This window comes from Prunus persica, chromosome G7, assembly GCF_000346465.2.
Source record: "Prunus persica cultivar Lovell chromosome G7, Prunus_persica_NCBIv2, whole genome shotgun sequence".
NCBI lineage: Eukaryota > Viridiplantae > Streptophyta > Magnoliopsida > Rosales > Rosaceae > Prunus > Prunus persica.
Window position 1 is genome coordinate 20,076,032 of NC_034015.1, and position 16,397 is coordinate 20,092,428.

General features: G+C 36.7%; 3 protein-coding genes across 6 annotated transcripts; all 3 read right to left on the reverse strand.

The window, feature by feature from the left end:
- On the reverse strand, positions 555-4,475 carry LOC18771541 (tRNA (guanine(37)-N1)-methyltransferase 2). Its single transcript, XM_020569366.1, has 11 exons — positions 4,101-4,475; positions 3,907-4,004; positions 3,710-3,814; positions 3,469-3,531; positions 3,176-3,249; positions 2,337-2,862; positions 2,134-2,253; positions 1,752-1,910; positions 1,472-1,578; positions 1,159-1,233; positions 555-1,046 (listed from the first exon to the last, which is right to left on the reverse strand). Exons 1-11 carry the CDS (start codon positions 4,193-4,195, stop codon positions 999-1,001), a joined length of 1,470 nt encoding a protein of 489 aa, XP_020424955.1. The 5' UTR covers positions 4,196-4,475; the 3' UTR covers positions 555-998.
- On the reverse strand, positions 6,686-11,803 carry LOC18770918. Of its 2 annotated transcripts, XR_002272568.1 has the most exons (16): positions 11,623-11,803; positions 11,202-11,279; positions 10,926-10,975; positions 10,759-10,812; positions 10,434-10,486; positions 10,249-10,321; positions 9,891-9,952; positions 9,477-9,545; positions 8,933-9,038; positions 8,463-8,533; positions 8,110-8,210; positions 7,932-8,027; positions 7,671-7,738; positions 7,549-7,594; positions 7,248-7,459; positions 6,686-7,153 (listed from the first exon to the last, which is right to left on the reverse strand). XR_002272568.1 is itself a non-coding variant. In XM_007202194.2 (15 exons), the coding sequence occupies exons 1-15, from the start codon at positions 11,689-11,691 to the stop codon at positions 7,379-7,381; spliced, it is 1,077 nt and encodes a 358-aa protein (XP_007202256.1). In that variant the 5' UTR covers positions 11,692-11,803; the 3' UTR covers positions 7,107-7,378. The 2 variants fall into 2 exon arrangements, 1 of the variants encoding a protein (XP_007202256.1); XM_007202194.2 differs by having other exon boundaries at positions 7,107-7,459.
- Positions 12,074-16,078, reverse strand: LOC18769335 (3-hydroxyisobutyryl-CoA hydrolase-like protein 3, mitochondrial). 3 transcript variants are annotated; one of them, XM_020569083.1, is made up of 11 exons: positions 15,698-16,012; positions 15,371-15,472; positions 15,118-15,164; positions 14,844-14,894; positions 13,944-14,078; positions 13,746-13,842; positions 13,379-13,508; positions 13,057-13,235; positions 12,790-12,917; positions 12,557-12,658; positions 12,074-12,410 (listed from the first exon to the last, which is right to left on the reverse strand). In XM_020569083.1, exons 1-11 carry the CDS (start codon positions 15,924-15,926, stop codon positions 12,309-12,311), a joined length of 1,302 nt encoding a protein of 433 aa, XP_020424672.1. In that variant the 5' UTR covers positions 15,927-16,012; the 3' UTR covers positions 12,074-12,308. The 3 variants fall into 3 exon arrangements, with proteins under 3 accessions (XP_020424672.1, XP_007202139.1, XP_020424671.1); XM_007202077.2 differs by lacking the exon at positions 14,844-14,894 and having other exon boundaries at positions 15,100-15,164; positions 15,698-16,078; XM_020569082.1 differs by lacking the exon at positions 15,118-15,164 and having other exon boundaries at positions 14,844-14,896; positions 15,698-16,014.

The following is a 16,397-nucleotide window of genomic DNA, read 5'->3' on the forward strand; positions in this document are numbered from 1 at the left end:
AGTTTAACACTTTATCGTCGCAGAAAAAGGGATAGCTAGCATTAAGTGCCATTCCAAAGAAAAAGGATGTCTTTTAGTTTTTCTTATCAGGAAAATGCTACATTCACGCAAGGTACTACAACTTCCCCGATACCTCCGTCGTCGCAGGTTCCACACGTAGGAGTTTAGGGCCTGCGCTGGGGACACTTCAAGTCTACGGATGGAGTTCAAAATGACATTTTAATGTTGAAGTTTCCAAGGGATGGGCACAATTTGAATTTGTTAGGGCAATGCCAATGGGAAGCATATTCTTCCCCTTCATCCTAAACCCTACATACACAAAAGGTGAAAGATTGCTTGTGAATTACTCAGATTTTGTTGCCTCCCTTGTCCCTACAGCTTCAGTCTTTGAGACCAGTCGTATAAAATGAAAGGAAAGTGCCTCTTTTTCTTTTTCCTTCTTCTTTTAATTAGAAGTTGTACTAAATTATGATCTAGAAACTTACACGAAAATTATGTGCTTTAGTCATGCGTAACAATAACACACACTAACTACTGTCCTCATGCACAAACCATGAAATTAAAGGAGCGTTCTTAACCACTCAAATCATAAACCCCTTGCCAGATCTGTTCTTTTTGTTTCACACGGTGGTTTTAAAAAAAAGCACTCAAAACCTGGTACAATCAAAAGATATGAAGGCTACGACTGTCATACTGACTTTTCACAGATCAGATTTTGGTGATATGCCCTGATCAACCAATACAGTACACAGATTGTATGCAAAAATTACTGAACGATGAAAATTTTGAAACTTAATTGTTACATTTTTCAGAAGCAAGTCCATTTCATCTACCACCGTCAACATGATTTGCAATTTTTGCAAAATGGAAGGTTTCAAGTGCTTTAACAGACAGCAGTTGCTCATATAGTGCAGGGGATTGGCTTTCTAAGCTCTCAAAAGAAAGAGGCCCATTCGCGCAACTCCCTCTCTGTCAGCAGAATGAGAGACAGTGGCATCTTAAATAAGGCACCCTTCTGGCAGCCTAAAGCTTAAGCAAAACATTGCCTGTGAGATAAGTTGAAAGATCAGAAGACTTCAAGACAGTAAGTATATTTGTATATATCCACTATAAGCATATTTGTATATATCCACTGTAAATAGTTCCAAATGTTAATACCTTGTTTGGAGCGACATCCCTAACCCTATGAAATATTGGATCTTTTATATGGGCATTCAAACCGGACTCTGCCACCTGCATATAGTTGGAAACACAGGTTATGTGAGCGCAAAGGTGTTAGAAGAACTGGAACATGTATACAGCGGACTACTACACTGGCTCATTAGGGAAAAGGTCAATTTTGATCAATCAAAAGCCAAGTGCCTACACTACCAGTACACGTCAAAGACCTTAGAGACATTACCAATTAAAGGACTTGTGTAATTATCAGAAGCTTTTAGTTAGATTTAATAGCCATACAGATAAAACTTACTGAAATAATATATTCTTGCGTTTCAATGGCCCTTATGAAGCAATAGCAGTGAATCCAAGGAAGAGACCCCGTCCAATACTTTCTCTGGATCAGACCTCTAAATGCATCTGAATGAAAATGTGTGCAGATATTAAAAGCAAATTCACTTGTCTTACTTCTACTATTTGGTTCAAGCAGATATTTACTGAGGCAATGGTATTTGTAGTCAAACAAAAAAGGATGTAAATCCCAAGGGGTATAGATAATCAGATTCAAAACTATCCACAAAAGGCATCTGTACCTAGAAATTGAAGAGCAGAAGCAGGTAGATTCATTATCACATGATCAACATGCTCCCAAGTCTTAACATTGGAGATCTCAGGGCCTCTCATTCTCTTAGTCTTGCTTCCTTTTCTCCTACCAGCTACAAATGCACTAGTGCCATCAACACTTTCATTCTCTGCAAAGGGAAATGCAAGGGAATTAACTTAGCAATCCCAACCAAAATATATATCAATCAAAATGACATTGTACATGCAATTATTGTTGGAGAGGAAGGAAAATCAGGTATGCATCTAACACCAACAATAAGGATACTTAAACCTTATAAATAAAACAGGAAGCAGTAATGATTGCATCAACTTCAGTGATGACCAAACACATATTTGTGGTGACCATGATACCTGATTGACAGCTATCTGAAGGTCTTTTAACTGGAGGTACTGATGAATCAGCATTCCTGCTTGAAGCTTGTAAAGCGTCCCGATTACTAATAACAGTATCTGGTACTTCTTTCACCTCAACTGTGAGAAACCGAAGATTAAGAAGGTCACAAGTAACGATTCACGCAAACTGAAAGATCACAATATTTTCACATGTAAATTACCAGCTAGCCTTCCATTTTCAGATTTTGGTTCCTGATTGCCCTGAACGTTACATTTCTCACCAGTCTTCAGCATGGAGATATCAGAATCTGATTTTTCATCGCTGTTGGGCACTGTCATCAATTGAGAAATAAATTTTCTTGCATCAATATTGTACGCACGAACACGATTATCAACCTTGTTAGTTTCTGCATTGATCTTCAGATAACGGATGCTATCCGGATTTAAGTCATTTGCATACACTATGCATCCCTTCTGTGCTGCAGGGATAGCAAAAGGACCAATACCTGCAAACATGTCACATATGATTTCCCCAGCTCGAAACTGAGAAACCAACCTGATATGTTCATGCTCCAATCTTGAATTCCAATAGACCAAGCTGTAATCAAGCTTGAAAGTCGCTCCATATTGTTTCACTTCTGTAACCATATCATCTTCCCCTGCTAAAACTTCAAACTTTGGCACACGGAACTCATTTTCAATCGTTCCGACTTTATTAACAATTGTCTTGATTCTAGGATAATTTTTCTGATAATACAAAAAGGCCAAACAAGACATAAGTATGTATAAACATACTAGCATGGTACATTTTCTTATGATTTAAAAAATTGCATATATAAAGAGAATGCAAGTGTCGACACTAAGCTTACAATGACAAAAGTTCCAAACAATAACCCTTGCAAAAACAACAAGGCCTTGCAAGAACAAAGTGAAAGAGTAAAAGTCCAGCTGTGACAAACAAAACATTTTAACAGCATATATGGGGGAACACACTCCATGCAGATTATGAGTTAAAAATGAAGCTAGGTCAATATTGAGGCCGGAAGCGAGTGAAACATACATCATAGATAACTTTTGCAATGACATTCTTGTAGGAGAGTAATTCGTCATGAATATTCAGATGGGCAACATGACCTGCATGAGCATGAAGCAATGTTAGTCCGCATCAGATATCAACACGGTTAATCCCTGTATACTAAACTGATAATAAACACTAAACAAAGATTATCAAGTTTTGCGCAGTAACTTGGGATTGTAAAGCTATGTAGAAAATGTGCAAGAAGTTTGCAAACTCCTGAGTATGAAGACAAACACATAATGAGGAAAAAATAGAATCATGAAGAGAGTACTTAACTATAGTTTCGAAAGATGAAGGAACTTCCACTCCAGGAGGCAGAATCTGCTTCAATATATGGTCTGAAATCATAACAATCAGTAAGAAATTTGAACATCATTGAACAAATACAGGGTCAAAAATTCAAAATCTTATCAGTTAGAAACTTTGTATGCAATGCAAGAGTGGGGGTGAGTGTGTATGAGGTTATGCAAAAGAAAGAGATTAATGAAAAAGATACCAAAAAAGCATCAAATCGACCTGCACCCCAATATGAGTATCCAAGTGTCAACGAATATGGAACTACTTCAATCTTGCATAAACCCTTTAGTTCATCGATATTTTTTTCAGGAACATCAGATAGGTCTGCCTCACACAAAGAAAATTTTCAATTAGTGACAAAAATGCACATAATCCACAGAGATCTTATGAACACAAAATTTTGAAAACTTGTTTACCAGAATCTTGGACCCTCTCAGATAATATCATGTAACGATTTTTTTCGCATGTTGGGTCTTCGGTAATCGGTTTTATGCGGGGCTTATCAAGCAAATATCTGCAAATAAAATACCATCCAACTTATATAAACTATTACCATACAAAGCATTCCATTGGCAGCTACACACAGAGAGATGGAGACTTGCAGAGTTACCCATTTAGTATGCGAGTGGCGACCTTGCAAAGCTCACGAGGGATCCGAAGTGCCCACAGTTTCAAATGCACATCAAATTTACTTTCATCCAACATTTTCCTCTCTTTTTTGTAGAATTAAAAAAAAAAAAGGCCTAAAATTGAAGCATGAACTTAAATGTTAGTATCTAAAGAAAAAGGGAAAGTGGAAGCCGGAGTTTCTTAGACCATCGGCTACTGCGGTATTCCGCAGATTGTTCCGAAAGGGATTAGGGTTTAAGCAGTTCAAATGGCGGGTGGAAAACTATCCTAGTACGGTGTCGTTGCCGCGAAGAGGTTTTCGGGATCCTACTCAAACTAAATGGGCCCAATTTGAAAGTGAGCAGCCCATCTAATTCACTGAATTGGCTTTATTGCAAATGTGAGAGAAGATAAATGATGTAGGCGGGTGCGTCCTAGTTTTTCTCCCACACGGCATGGTTGTCAATCCATCCATAAACCTATACAGGTGCAAATGAAATTGCATACTGAAAATTCTTGTGCAAGTGATTCCAGTGTGACTTTTTTTCCTTCCCAGTTGTTCGATACTATTATTTTTTCTATACATTAATATTGAGAGAGCGTAAATATGAGCTTCGAATGCAATAATAATTACTCTTAATCACTAGAACTACAAATTCTTACATTAAAATTTTAATATTTTATTGTTAGGTACGACTTTAAAGTTTCCACTACCATATATAATAAGGATATCTTATTTTTGGACTATTTATAATCGAAATCGTTCAATTTTTAGTTTCTTTAAAGGATAATTTATGTGAATAATAAAAATACATAGTTGAATATCCATGAGAAAGTTGGGTGCGATTCCCTTACAATATAAGTGCACCCTCTTTCTGCTTGCTGACTTTGGTAATATTATAAAGCCGCTCAACCAATATATCCTTTCCCCATCTTATAAGATAGCTTGATGGATTACAATAGCTCAACTAATCAATCTACCAATTTTATTTATTCACAAATTGACATTTGACGGTAACTTCCACCAACCAAATTACACTTTATGCATTTTGGAGCTGGACTTGCTCATATTCTATGATATTTAGGGCTCTTTCGGTTAGAATTGGAGTAGATAAGTCATTAAATTTAAGATATATTAAAGAAAAAAATATAAAAGTAAAGGTAAATGATTTTTTCATTTTGGAGATTGGGGGAATAAATTATAAAGTGTTGATATCCTATCATTTTGTGGGGATTAAATGAGTAAAGTTTTCTTCATGAATAATCCATCTTCTACCTTCAACGTGTTACTTGATCAAAAAAATTTAATTTCTTCTTCTAACATGCTTCGTAAGTAACCAATCCAAGGCACTAATCGTGCCCATGATGTATGAAATACTCGCATTTTTCACTCCAACAGAAACATAAAAGGAAAAGAAGAAGAAAAAGGACCAGATATTCAATCAACCAACACAAAATAATAGTAAACGAGTCACTGTTTTCCATTTGGTATTTCTCCTTTCAATCTTTGAATATGTACATGGATTCACATGAAGCAAAAGAAGCAAATCTAAGGTCATAAATACAAAGAATCATTCTTTGGCTTTGGTGTATAATTTTGGCCTTGCCCTTGAAAATTTGAGTCCTTGACCCAAAAGCTCTATCACCAACCATGTTTTCCCTTAACCGCAGCTTTTCTTCCTCAGCTTTCACTTTGAACTCTTGGAGAACAGCACAAGCAATAAGACTGTGTGTGCCACGTTGACCAATCAATTTGGAAAATTCTTGGAGCTAGCTAGCTCTGGCTATTGGCTAATCTGATATGGAGTGGTCGTGCCAGCAGAGGAGCATCGAAACGCAGCGTCCGAGGATGTAGAACCGGGTCTTTTGGTGCTTCGCCATCATAAAGCACCGCTTTCGAAACCCCATTTTCCGGTGGATTTTCCGGCGGACTCGGCGTGTGACTTGGTTTTGGGGAAAATTAGGACTTGTCATGGAGAACTGGCGGCGGCGAAAATCGGGAGGCAGGAAAGACGAAACTACAGAGTTATTAGTGTTTGAACGAACACGGAATTATATGGTTGTGGTTTTGTTCTTTTATAGGCGATGGAGTTGTTGTGCGGACATATGCGGCGGTCCCCACCTCGTCAGCTTGATGTCATTTCATTGAAATCTAACTTTTGCCCAATTTTACATTATTGTCCATCTCCTATTAGGAGATAAACTCTCATACAATGAGGATAACTTTTTTTACTATCACGATCACTCATTATGTTATTGGTCGAAGATAATAAAATAATATTATTTTCGTTATAAAGTTTTATTTTATTTTGTTATTAGAGGCTTTGTGATTGCGTGCCAACAATATTGTCCCTTCCTCTTAATATCATTTGTATTCATATTCTCCTCATGTCATATATCCGAATTCCTGCATCTTAGGTGTATTTGAATTCTCATTTCCCCAAATACTGCATGTATAGAAAAAAAACAACACTTAAAAAACAAAGAAATACAAAATATGGCTATGCACACAACAACAATGATTAAATTGAACTGAAATTAATAGTTCAAGTTAGTAGTCTATTAAAAAAATAAAATAAATCTCTATGATACAATAACATGTATTGTATAAGATTATATAATTGCGTTTGTGCGACATTTATTCTGGTGATAATTTAACAATTGAATTGAAGCTTTTGTAACCATATAAAATGTGAAGGGCATTTAAGTAAATCAGCATGCAACGGAACAAGAGTCTGGTCAAAAAGATCTGAAGAAAGCGGAGAGAAGCCGTGTGGAAATGCCAATTGGGCCATGCACAGCCCCTTCTACTGTAGCATATTACGACTATCCCTCGTGGCATTTTTGTCCGTATCTACTATCGTCCTTCTATCTATTTATCCACGTTTTTCTGTTTCTTTTTACGCCTCTAGACGTGAGAGGCCATCACGAAAGCGGCATGTAGGTCGGCCGGACCCAGCATTGGGTATACGACATGTCGTGTTGTGATATTATATTACAGAGAACGTACCGCCGCCGACTTTATATGATTTGTCATAAACAAATAACAATAGCCTACAGCAAGTGGCAGCATTATCCTCTCCTGCTTTTATATGTAAATTGTAATTGAAAATGCAATTTAGAAAAACATACTGATAGGAGAACTAACCTGCCAACAAGAAATCAACCATGCAAATGAAGAAATTTACATTTTTTTTTTTTCAAAATTGTCATTTGATCTACTAACTATTTGAGAGAGTATGTTGTCGTATATCGTCGAACAGCGAAAATACATGACGTTTATGTTTTCTGGTGGTAATATTTGTCGAGGAGCTTCTCTGTGTACTCTCCAAAGGTAAGAGCACCATTCGGTGAAATCAACTGAAAGAGAAGACGATAGTTAAAAATGAAAGAAAGAGAAGAGAATAACGTGATGGTTGATGTGCATGCCTATGGTGGTGATGCATTACCTCTTTATGGATATGAATCTCCTCTGGAAAATTAAGCTTCTCATCCCTGCAAAAATGAATTATGCTTAACTACCATCAACCATTGCTTAAGATATAACATATGTGACCAGAGATGCACTTACCAGTCAGGTTGCATAAATAATGCAAATGTTGAACGATCAAGACTGCAAGCGTCCTCTCCCTTGGGTGCCTGTACAAACATCCAGTGAATGCTATTGGACATATGCCAAGGAAAACTTTGGTTCGGGGAAGAGAAGAGGTAAATAAGAACAGGGGAGTTACTTGCAGAAACTAGACATAAAGACTTATGTCTAGAGAACCCTGTTCTGAGCCAAGCTTAAGACAAAAAGTTTCAAACACATGGATCATAGTAGAGAAAGTACCCGGACACAATGAGGTGTCGCACAAAGATAACCTCTTGACAGAATTTCAGTGGTTTCGCCAATTTGGTATGCTATTGCATCTTCTCCAAAGACAACCTAATACATAAGCAATCATGGAAAATCATTATTGTCAACTGTATCCTCCATGACTAGAATTTTCAAGAATAAGAAGACATACTTTGACAATCTGATCTGTTCGCGTCCTGATATAAAGGCCAGCTCCACTATCAGGACATGGTATTTCAACAGCATCTCTCGTAAACATGGCACAGGTCAGTCCTACATATTAATTTGAAGCAGAAATTAGGCACATCGAAAGAGTCCCGACTAGATAATTGTAAGGAAATTATATGCACTTTGTACTATTAATCTATATGTTACTGCATGAACAGCATGAACACATCCAAACTTAATGTTCATGTCATACAAAGAATTGATTTGATGGGTTACAACATATTGCGCATGCATAACATGTTGAGCAATAAGCACTGTCACGAATTAATTAATATAATAACATGAGAAAAAATAAACCTGTAAGTGAACCATGGTCTGTATGCCATCCACACCAAGAAGACATGTCTTTATTATCTTCGGTAGAATTACTGCAAGTCGTAATTCACTTGTTAATATATTACCTCTGGGAGCCAAAAGATTGCATACCTCAGTACTATTTATTCTTTTAAACCTTGGTAACCAACTAATGCCATTCTTAACCTCCTTCCCTGATCATCTTGCCCATATTAAAACTGTTAATGTAATTCCTTTATATTAACTAACATGAGCATCATCTTATGCTGTTCCACTTTAAGGAATCTTGGTTTTAAGACTTCATAAAAGAATGGCACATTTCCTTCTTCTTAATTTCAACATAGCAAAATGAATGATCCAAATATTACCAAACCTGAGAGACAAAGAATTTTCAAAAAGAACTTAAACTTCACTACAAACCGACGCATTATCAGCTATGGGTGAATTGTGATGAGGACAGAAAAAATAATTACCTCTCTTTTGTGGAAAAGTAATAAAGTAGACGCCCTTTATGACACCGAGAACGAAAAAGTATTTGTTCAAGGCCTTCATCCTCACTCATTTTGATTGCTTTTGACACTGTTCAAGCACTCATCAAAATTTGTAAGAGTCATCCTAACAATTCCCTGAAAATCAATAACAGCAACGAGGTAGCAAGAAGACTATGGCATTTTGTTTGGCCAGGGGTGTAGAAAAGGTCAATATCATTTAGCTGTGAGGTGTCGATCATTCTTTATCCCTTCTACACCAGAGACGATAAATTTAAGGTTCTTTGATGCAATCATGTAAAAGGCTCAGAAATCTTGACGTAACCCTTTTCCAATATCATAGATTGTGTCATCTCAATTTCTTAAATCCTTAGGCCTTATGAATACTCATATTATGATACTTGTTTTCTGGCCGGGGAAAAAAATATTCATGCATGATAAATGTTACAACTCAAGTATAAAATGAGACCTGAAAAACAACATAGTTATGTTCTCTTGGAGTAAAAACCATAACAATATAAGACTTTACCATATCTGTCACAGTGAAATGCCACCATAAGCCCAACTCCAAGGATCAGCTTCCCAAGAGCTTTGAAGGCTACAAATCAAAAGGTCATATTCAGTGATAATAAAGCTAAATAAGACATTATATAATTTAAAAAGTGAAAAGGCATAGAATTAAGGACATTGCAGAACTTTCTTTACGAGCTATAATAACTCAGTTTGTTGTTGCATAAAGTAGACACAGTAATGAAATATAAATCACCAGTGGTTACTCGGTCACAACAGAGCTTTCAAAAAATACTTGCATGGCCATGGAACATCTATGAAACATAGAGCTAAGCAATCAGGCAAGCACCAGAAAGTCAACCACCATTAGGAGAAAAATTAAAGAATAACCACTTGTGGCCAAGAAAATCACATAAATTCAAGGGAAACATACCAACTTCAAGTTCTGGCAATTCACTATTAGGCCATATATTTGATCCACAGTATGATGGATACCTGGATACAGATCACAAGCAAAAATCTGAGAATACAAAGCACAATGCTCTGTCTGCGCAAATCTGTAATTTCTCAAATGTGTTCAATACTGCTAAACATGTTACAGCATATAGAAAATTTGGCCTGGCCAATTTTATGCAAATACAACCTTATAGGGAATGTATGTTAGCTATTCGTAACCATAAAAAACAATTCTAGCCAAACTTTTGTGATCTGAGCCATATACTGTGACCTCATACAAAATAAAATGTCATACATAATCAGATTATGATTTTTATTCTCATAGAGACTGTTACCTTTGAAGTAGATATTCATCTGTTGTAGGCCTATCTAACATTGGATTTGCATAAAAAGAGCCTTTTAACGTATCTGCGAAACCAAAACATAAACTAAAAAGAATTAATAACAATCATGTGACTATGCATGATTGTAATTGTTTCTTAGAGTTTGCAACAAGAAAAAAAAAAGGGGAGGGTGATACCTGGCTTTCCAGATTCCAGCTTCTCTTTTCCATGACTCCATCCAAAATTGTACCTACATATGGAAGGCGGGTAAAAAGAAGATAAGTCATGCATCTACCGAGAATGATGAATTATAGTTCTCATAAGATGAATACAACAAGTACAAACAGATTCCCAAGAAAAGCACTAAAGCTAGGTAAATAAATTTAAGAGTTGAGTCTGGTAGGGAATATTTTTGGAAACTCGCTATTAAATAAAGAATAGATTGATGTTTGTGTTTATACAGAAAATCTGTCAATGGCTTAACAGAAATCAAATCATAAGGATGGAACTAAAATGCCTTACCTACTATCAGGATCTTCGAGTTCCTTCTTCACCTCTTCCGGCAGATTGGCTAATCTAATTAAAAACAAATAAAAATTCCCATGAGCGGTGCTGTATCAAACTATCTTCCTATATTCATATGAATTTCTGATAAAATGAACATGCAAATCCTATGTAGAAGGTTGTACCTAGGTGACAGGTGTAGAAGATTTCGGCGCAAGGAAGAATATTCCGGAACCTGCAATTGGAAACTCAAGGAAACAATCACAAAGACACTAGAAAGCAAGTACTTATCAGTTCAATACAATATGATTATACAGCATAATTACTAATCAGGTTTAGCATGTAATAGAAAGCATAATCACTAATTAACAAAGGAAAGTAAGACTATCCAAAAGGGCAGAATCTAAAGAGAATAAAAGGAAAATAGAGACGACCAATTTAAAGGCGTAAAGTAACCATACATCGGTGATTGATAAGATTCCTAACCCATTAGGTCCAAAGCCTTCTTCAATCTTCAATGACAAGTCCGTGTTCTTGTCCTGCCTCAATCAATCAATCCATGAAACAAAAAAGACGTAAATCAGAAAATCAAATTCTTGACATGCGCGATATCCACGAGTTTAGCAGAGCAAAACATAGCAATTAAAGAAAACTAAGAATAAAACAAATAAGACTCCGTTTGGATGCTAAGAAAATAAGAATGAATTCGGTGCGGTTGATGATTACAACAAAAAAGTGAACAGAGAGTATATTACACTAATTTCGCTGAATTATGTTGAGTTTCTAAGCAACCAAGCATCAAATAAAGCTAATCAATCCGAACTCTGCTGTTCAATTTTCTCGGTAACCAAACAAACAAAATTGAGTGATAGAGAAGGTTACTTTGAGCTCCGAGTACGATATGGTGACTGGCGTGACGGTGGGGACGGTATTCTCGGAGGAAGAATGCATACTTTGTTATATTAAGGAAGAACGCATACTTTGTTATACTTTGGTACTCTCGGACGGTATTCTCGGTGCAATATATACTTACGTTATTATTACCTTATACCCATAATGCCAAAAGAAAAACTGTTGCAAGGTATTTCTGAATAAGGAGGAACACGAAGCCCACAAACCACTTGGGAAAATAGTCAGTCTATAGCGAGGGCCTCGCCCCGTTGTTGGGATCAACTACAAAGTTTGAGGAGCGGTGATTGTTCCTAACTGTTAAAAAAATTCTTTACTGAACTGCCCAATTGTCTTTTTTATTATATAAATATTTATAAATAGAACTCCTCTTTTTGTTCCCAAAATTATAGAAGCTATGTGACAAATTGTGAAAAGAGCCGCAAAAATTAATCACACATGGGTCTTTTTTATTTTTTTATGAGACGGCAGTACAAAATACATGAAAAGCGTCCAAGTGGAAAATGGTTTATTGACTTACTTTCCACCCAATGGCATCCAACAAGACAACCCGTCGGTCTAATGTTATTGCTGAAGCTATGATAGGAATTTTTTCTACAAATTTTATTTTGCTTTGGGTAACACAAGATGAAGATAGGTCGTTTTCACATGCCAGTCAGTCACACACTCAACTCCCCAACGTTTGGGCTCAATGGTTCGAACAGAGATTCCACTTCACTCTCATTAACCTCCTCTAACTTTGACGGGTTCCACTTCGGATTCTGCATGCACAATAAACACAAACCAATATTACAAATTCGTTTGATGGTCTAAAAACAAAAGGCACGGAGCAATTTTACAAAAGCATAAAGATTGTAACGATGGATTTATATTGCAACTTCCAGTTTCAATGAGCATATTAACTAACCTGGTCCTTGTCCACCAAAACTGCCCGCACGCCTTCGGCAAAGTCATTCCGCAAAGACGATCTTAAGGCGATGCGATATTCAGTTTTCATCACACCAGTTAACTGGATTTGGACAAGTACAGAATGAGTACACGTTATTTTCAGAACAGGCTAGCTACTAGAAAACAAAACCTATCAAAAGGAAGGCAACCACATGATGAAAGAAACAAAAAAGGTAGAAACTCCAGACTCACTGTGGATAATTGATTGTCATTTTTCCCCAGTGCAGATGCAACTCTGGAGAAATACTTTTGTGTCAAGTAAAGTGAAAAGGGAGCACCCTTTCCAAGACCTTGAAGAGCTTCATTAGCCCACTCCACCACTGCAACACAACAATGAATCACCACCAACAACAAAACAAAAAGGCAAACCACCATAACTGACAGTGACACCCAAACCTCTCTAAGAGACAAGTACGATAGATTTCATTTCATTATCAATAAATACATTCACAAACTTACCAGTAGCATCTGAACTCTGTTGATGCTTTTTAAGTTCATCAATTGTCTCAAGAACCGACTTATTTGCACCAAATGCTGAAGTTATTTGAGGCAAAAGCAACCTTAATTGGGCTTCAGAATCAGGGTTGCTGCTGAATTTCCCCAAAGTTGTTTCAATATCCTGATGTGGATCTTGGGAACTGCATCAACAATGGAGTTACTTTTATATCAACAAGCCATTTTCCAATGTGATGATGCCAACCAACTTTAACCCCATGTGCGCATAAAAATATGAAGAAAATAAAATTAAAAAAAGAATGTGGAAAGAAAATCAGAAACATACAAGTTGGTTGACAAAAGGGCCTCCTTTAGTAAACCTAAGTTTTGAGATGGCACAAAATGTGTCCCGAGGCCTACATATAGTGCATCTGATGGTGTTGAAATCCTTTTCCCAGTCAGTCCAAGATAAACACCTAGAAACATAAAACACTGTTAAACAACCATAGAACAAAGAATTGATTTATGAAGCAAACAGAGAAATCTTATACGCCATTCTCCTTATTAATGAACTACTTTACTTAAATTTTGTACTTTCTCCATACTTTCTGGTTGTAGTACCTATATGACTACTTTCTATAGTCCTTCAAAGCTGGAAAAACAGCTTACACCATTTTAAGGGAAAAAACTGCACGAGGATAAGAAAAGCATACCAACAGATCCTCCTCCTGGACTCTTAGCCGCTATGTGTGAAAACCCAACATCTGGGAACAAACCAATTCCATTTTCTGGCATAGCAAGAAGAGTCCTCTGAAATGCATCCATACAAGAGAATTTAAATACGCGAAATTCAGAAAGCCATTGCAAACAATTGACAAAATTGACAATATCTGTCTGACAAGGTAATTAACCTCTGTAATGATCCGGTAGCGACCATGACCTGATAGGCCAATTCCAAATCCCATTGTAATGCCATCCATGAAACTTACATAGGGCTTCTTGTACTCAGAGATTTTGCATATCAGAGAATACTCAGCAGTGAATACCTGCAAAATGTGCGGCCCAAATATCATATCAGTAACCTCTCATTCTTAAGAATACTACAAATGGTAGCTCAAAAAATAAATGCATGCTTTCCAACTAATACAAATGATATTACCCAAGTTCAAGTGCAACCAAAACCAAAACCAAAAAAATGACCAGATGTTGTAACTTCTCGAGAATGTCAAATATGAAATTCCCAAAGAACAAAATTGTGTATTGAGAATTAACTACCAAACAAATACATGCGGAATGCACAATCTTAGACATTCATACAATATTGAATCACCAAACCAATTAAAAAAACACAGAGCAGAACTCATATAAGTGAAATTCACTTTAAAAGGTTTAGATCTATCTCAACATCTTAAATGTATTTGGCAAGAAAAATACTTAGGATCACGTCCTAAAACCTACTAAATGTTGAAGATTTAGACCAAAACACGATAACAGTACAGACTTTTGTTTTTAATACGAACAGTGACTAAATTAATAAGAGTTAAATAAGTTTACACCAAGATATACACCATTATGATGCTAATGCACGAGTGTTGTTGTAAAAAGCACTTTGCTTGTATTAAGTCTTAGTCATCAATGGTTTTCAAGGGTCAATGGTATTGCTAGTTGTAAATTATACCTTCTTTGAAAATCACCAGAATTGCATATAAGACGGTAGAGAAGACAGTCGTCTTATATTATCTGGATTTTAGCAGAATGTATAAGGTTATAAGCCTGTTATTATCTATAGTTAAAAGGACACTCAACAAGACCTCAATCATATCCGGGAGTTGGTTTTTGGTTGTGATCTGCTTCACATCACCCCCTGCAGGTAAACTAAAATCTGGGTTATCAGTGAGACAACAAGCCAACTTAAGGGACGCCTTATGTTGTACAAAAATGCAAGATAAAAAGGAATGAAAGGAAACAATAAACAACATGAAATGAAACAGCTAGAATGACCAAGACCAACAACCTAACAAGAACCTAAGAAACAATTCTAGATCAAAGCAAGCGTAATGTAGAAACCTTCGGCACAAGAGGTGTGTTTTTGTCCTTTTGGATTTCAGCAACAACCCCTTTAATATCCATTCCTGCATTTACCATGATTGGTCACTCTCATAACCTAAGACTCAAAAACAAAAAATAACCGTCTAAAGAGCTAAACAGACATCTCTAGGAAAACTTATTTAGCTACACAGAATATTTTTTAAAATTTTATTACATGCTAAAACCGAAGTGTAAAATGGGCAAGAAAAAACTTCTCAAAAACGGAAACTCTATATCTTCTCTATGTTACCCGCACAAAACGCACGAGCTGAGCTGCTATCAACCAAAACGCACTTCACATTTGGGTCTGATTCCCATTCATCCAGATAACTTTTGTATTTAACATCCATATCTGCATTTTGAAACAGGTTCCACTTAAAAATATACAGAAAATTCTTTGTAAAGCTAACTACTTTGAAATATCTACCAGACATGACATTTTATCGCAAATGAACAAACGATCTTTAAATGTAATGTAATAACACGGAATTTTTGTTACTAATAAGATGCAATAAAATTCAAGCTTGAAAAAAACAGCTCCAATTTTCCAAATGCAAAAGCTTTTACACCTATATACCTATGTTCATGGCGTTGAGAGCTCTGGGGCGATCGAGGGTGATGACAGCGACGCCGTTTGGGTGAACGCTACCCTTGACGAACTCATCGGCGCTGGCCATGATCGCGAATGTTCGGAGAAGGAGAGGGGTTTTGGAGGCTTTGCACAGAGAGAGCTTCGAATTTGAGTTGAGGAAGAAGAAAGCGGACGATTTGCTCAGAGTTTGGGTAGCTCCGAATAAGCTTTGCATACTTCGGTTTTTATCTGGAGTGAGAGAGTCGGAGAGTGGGACTACATTGAGAGGGAGATATTTTGGTGCTTCTTGACCGAATTACCCTTGATGTTTCGGTTAAATTACCGGAAAAGAACTGCCTCGCCGCCAGTGTCCCGGAAGGAAAAGTTCTGACGGTGTGGTGGCGGGCAGTGATTGGACTTTGCTTTGTGGCGGGAGGGTGTTAATGGTAATTCAGGTTATAACAAAAATGTATGGCCCACCATTGGGCCAGCCCATTGATCGTACATGGGCTTAGTAGCCTAATTTTTAAAACAGCAAGCTCAACCTTGATTTCCATTTCCATTTCCATTTCATCTAGTTATTTTGCATTGTTTAAGAAAGAGAGTTGCTAAATACACCCAAAGATTTACTTACTACATCCAGTCCCCAATCTGGAATCTTACAAAAATAATAAAATTTGGAGTTTTGGTTGGGAAGCTCAAGGGC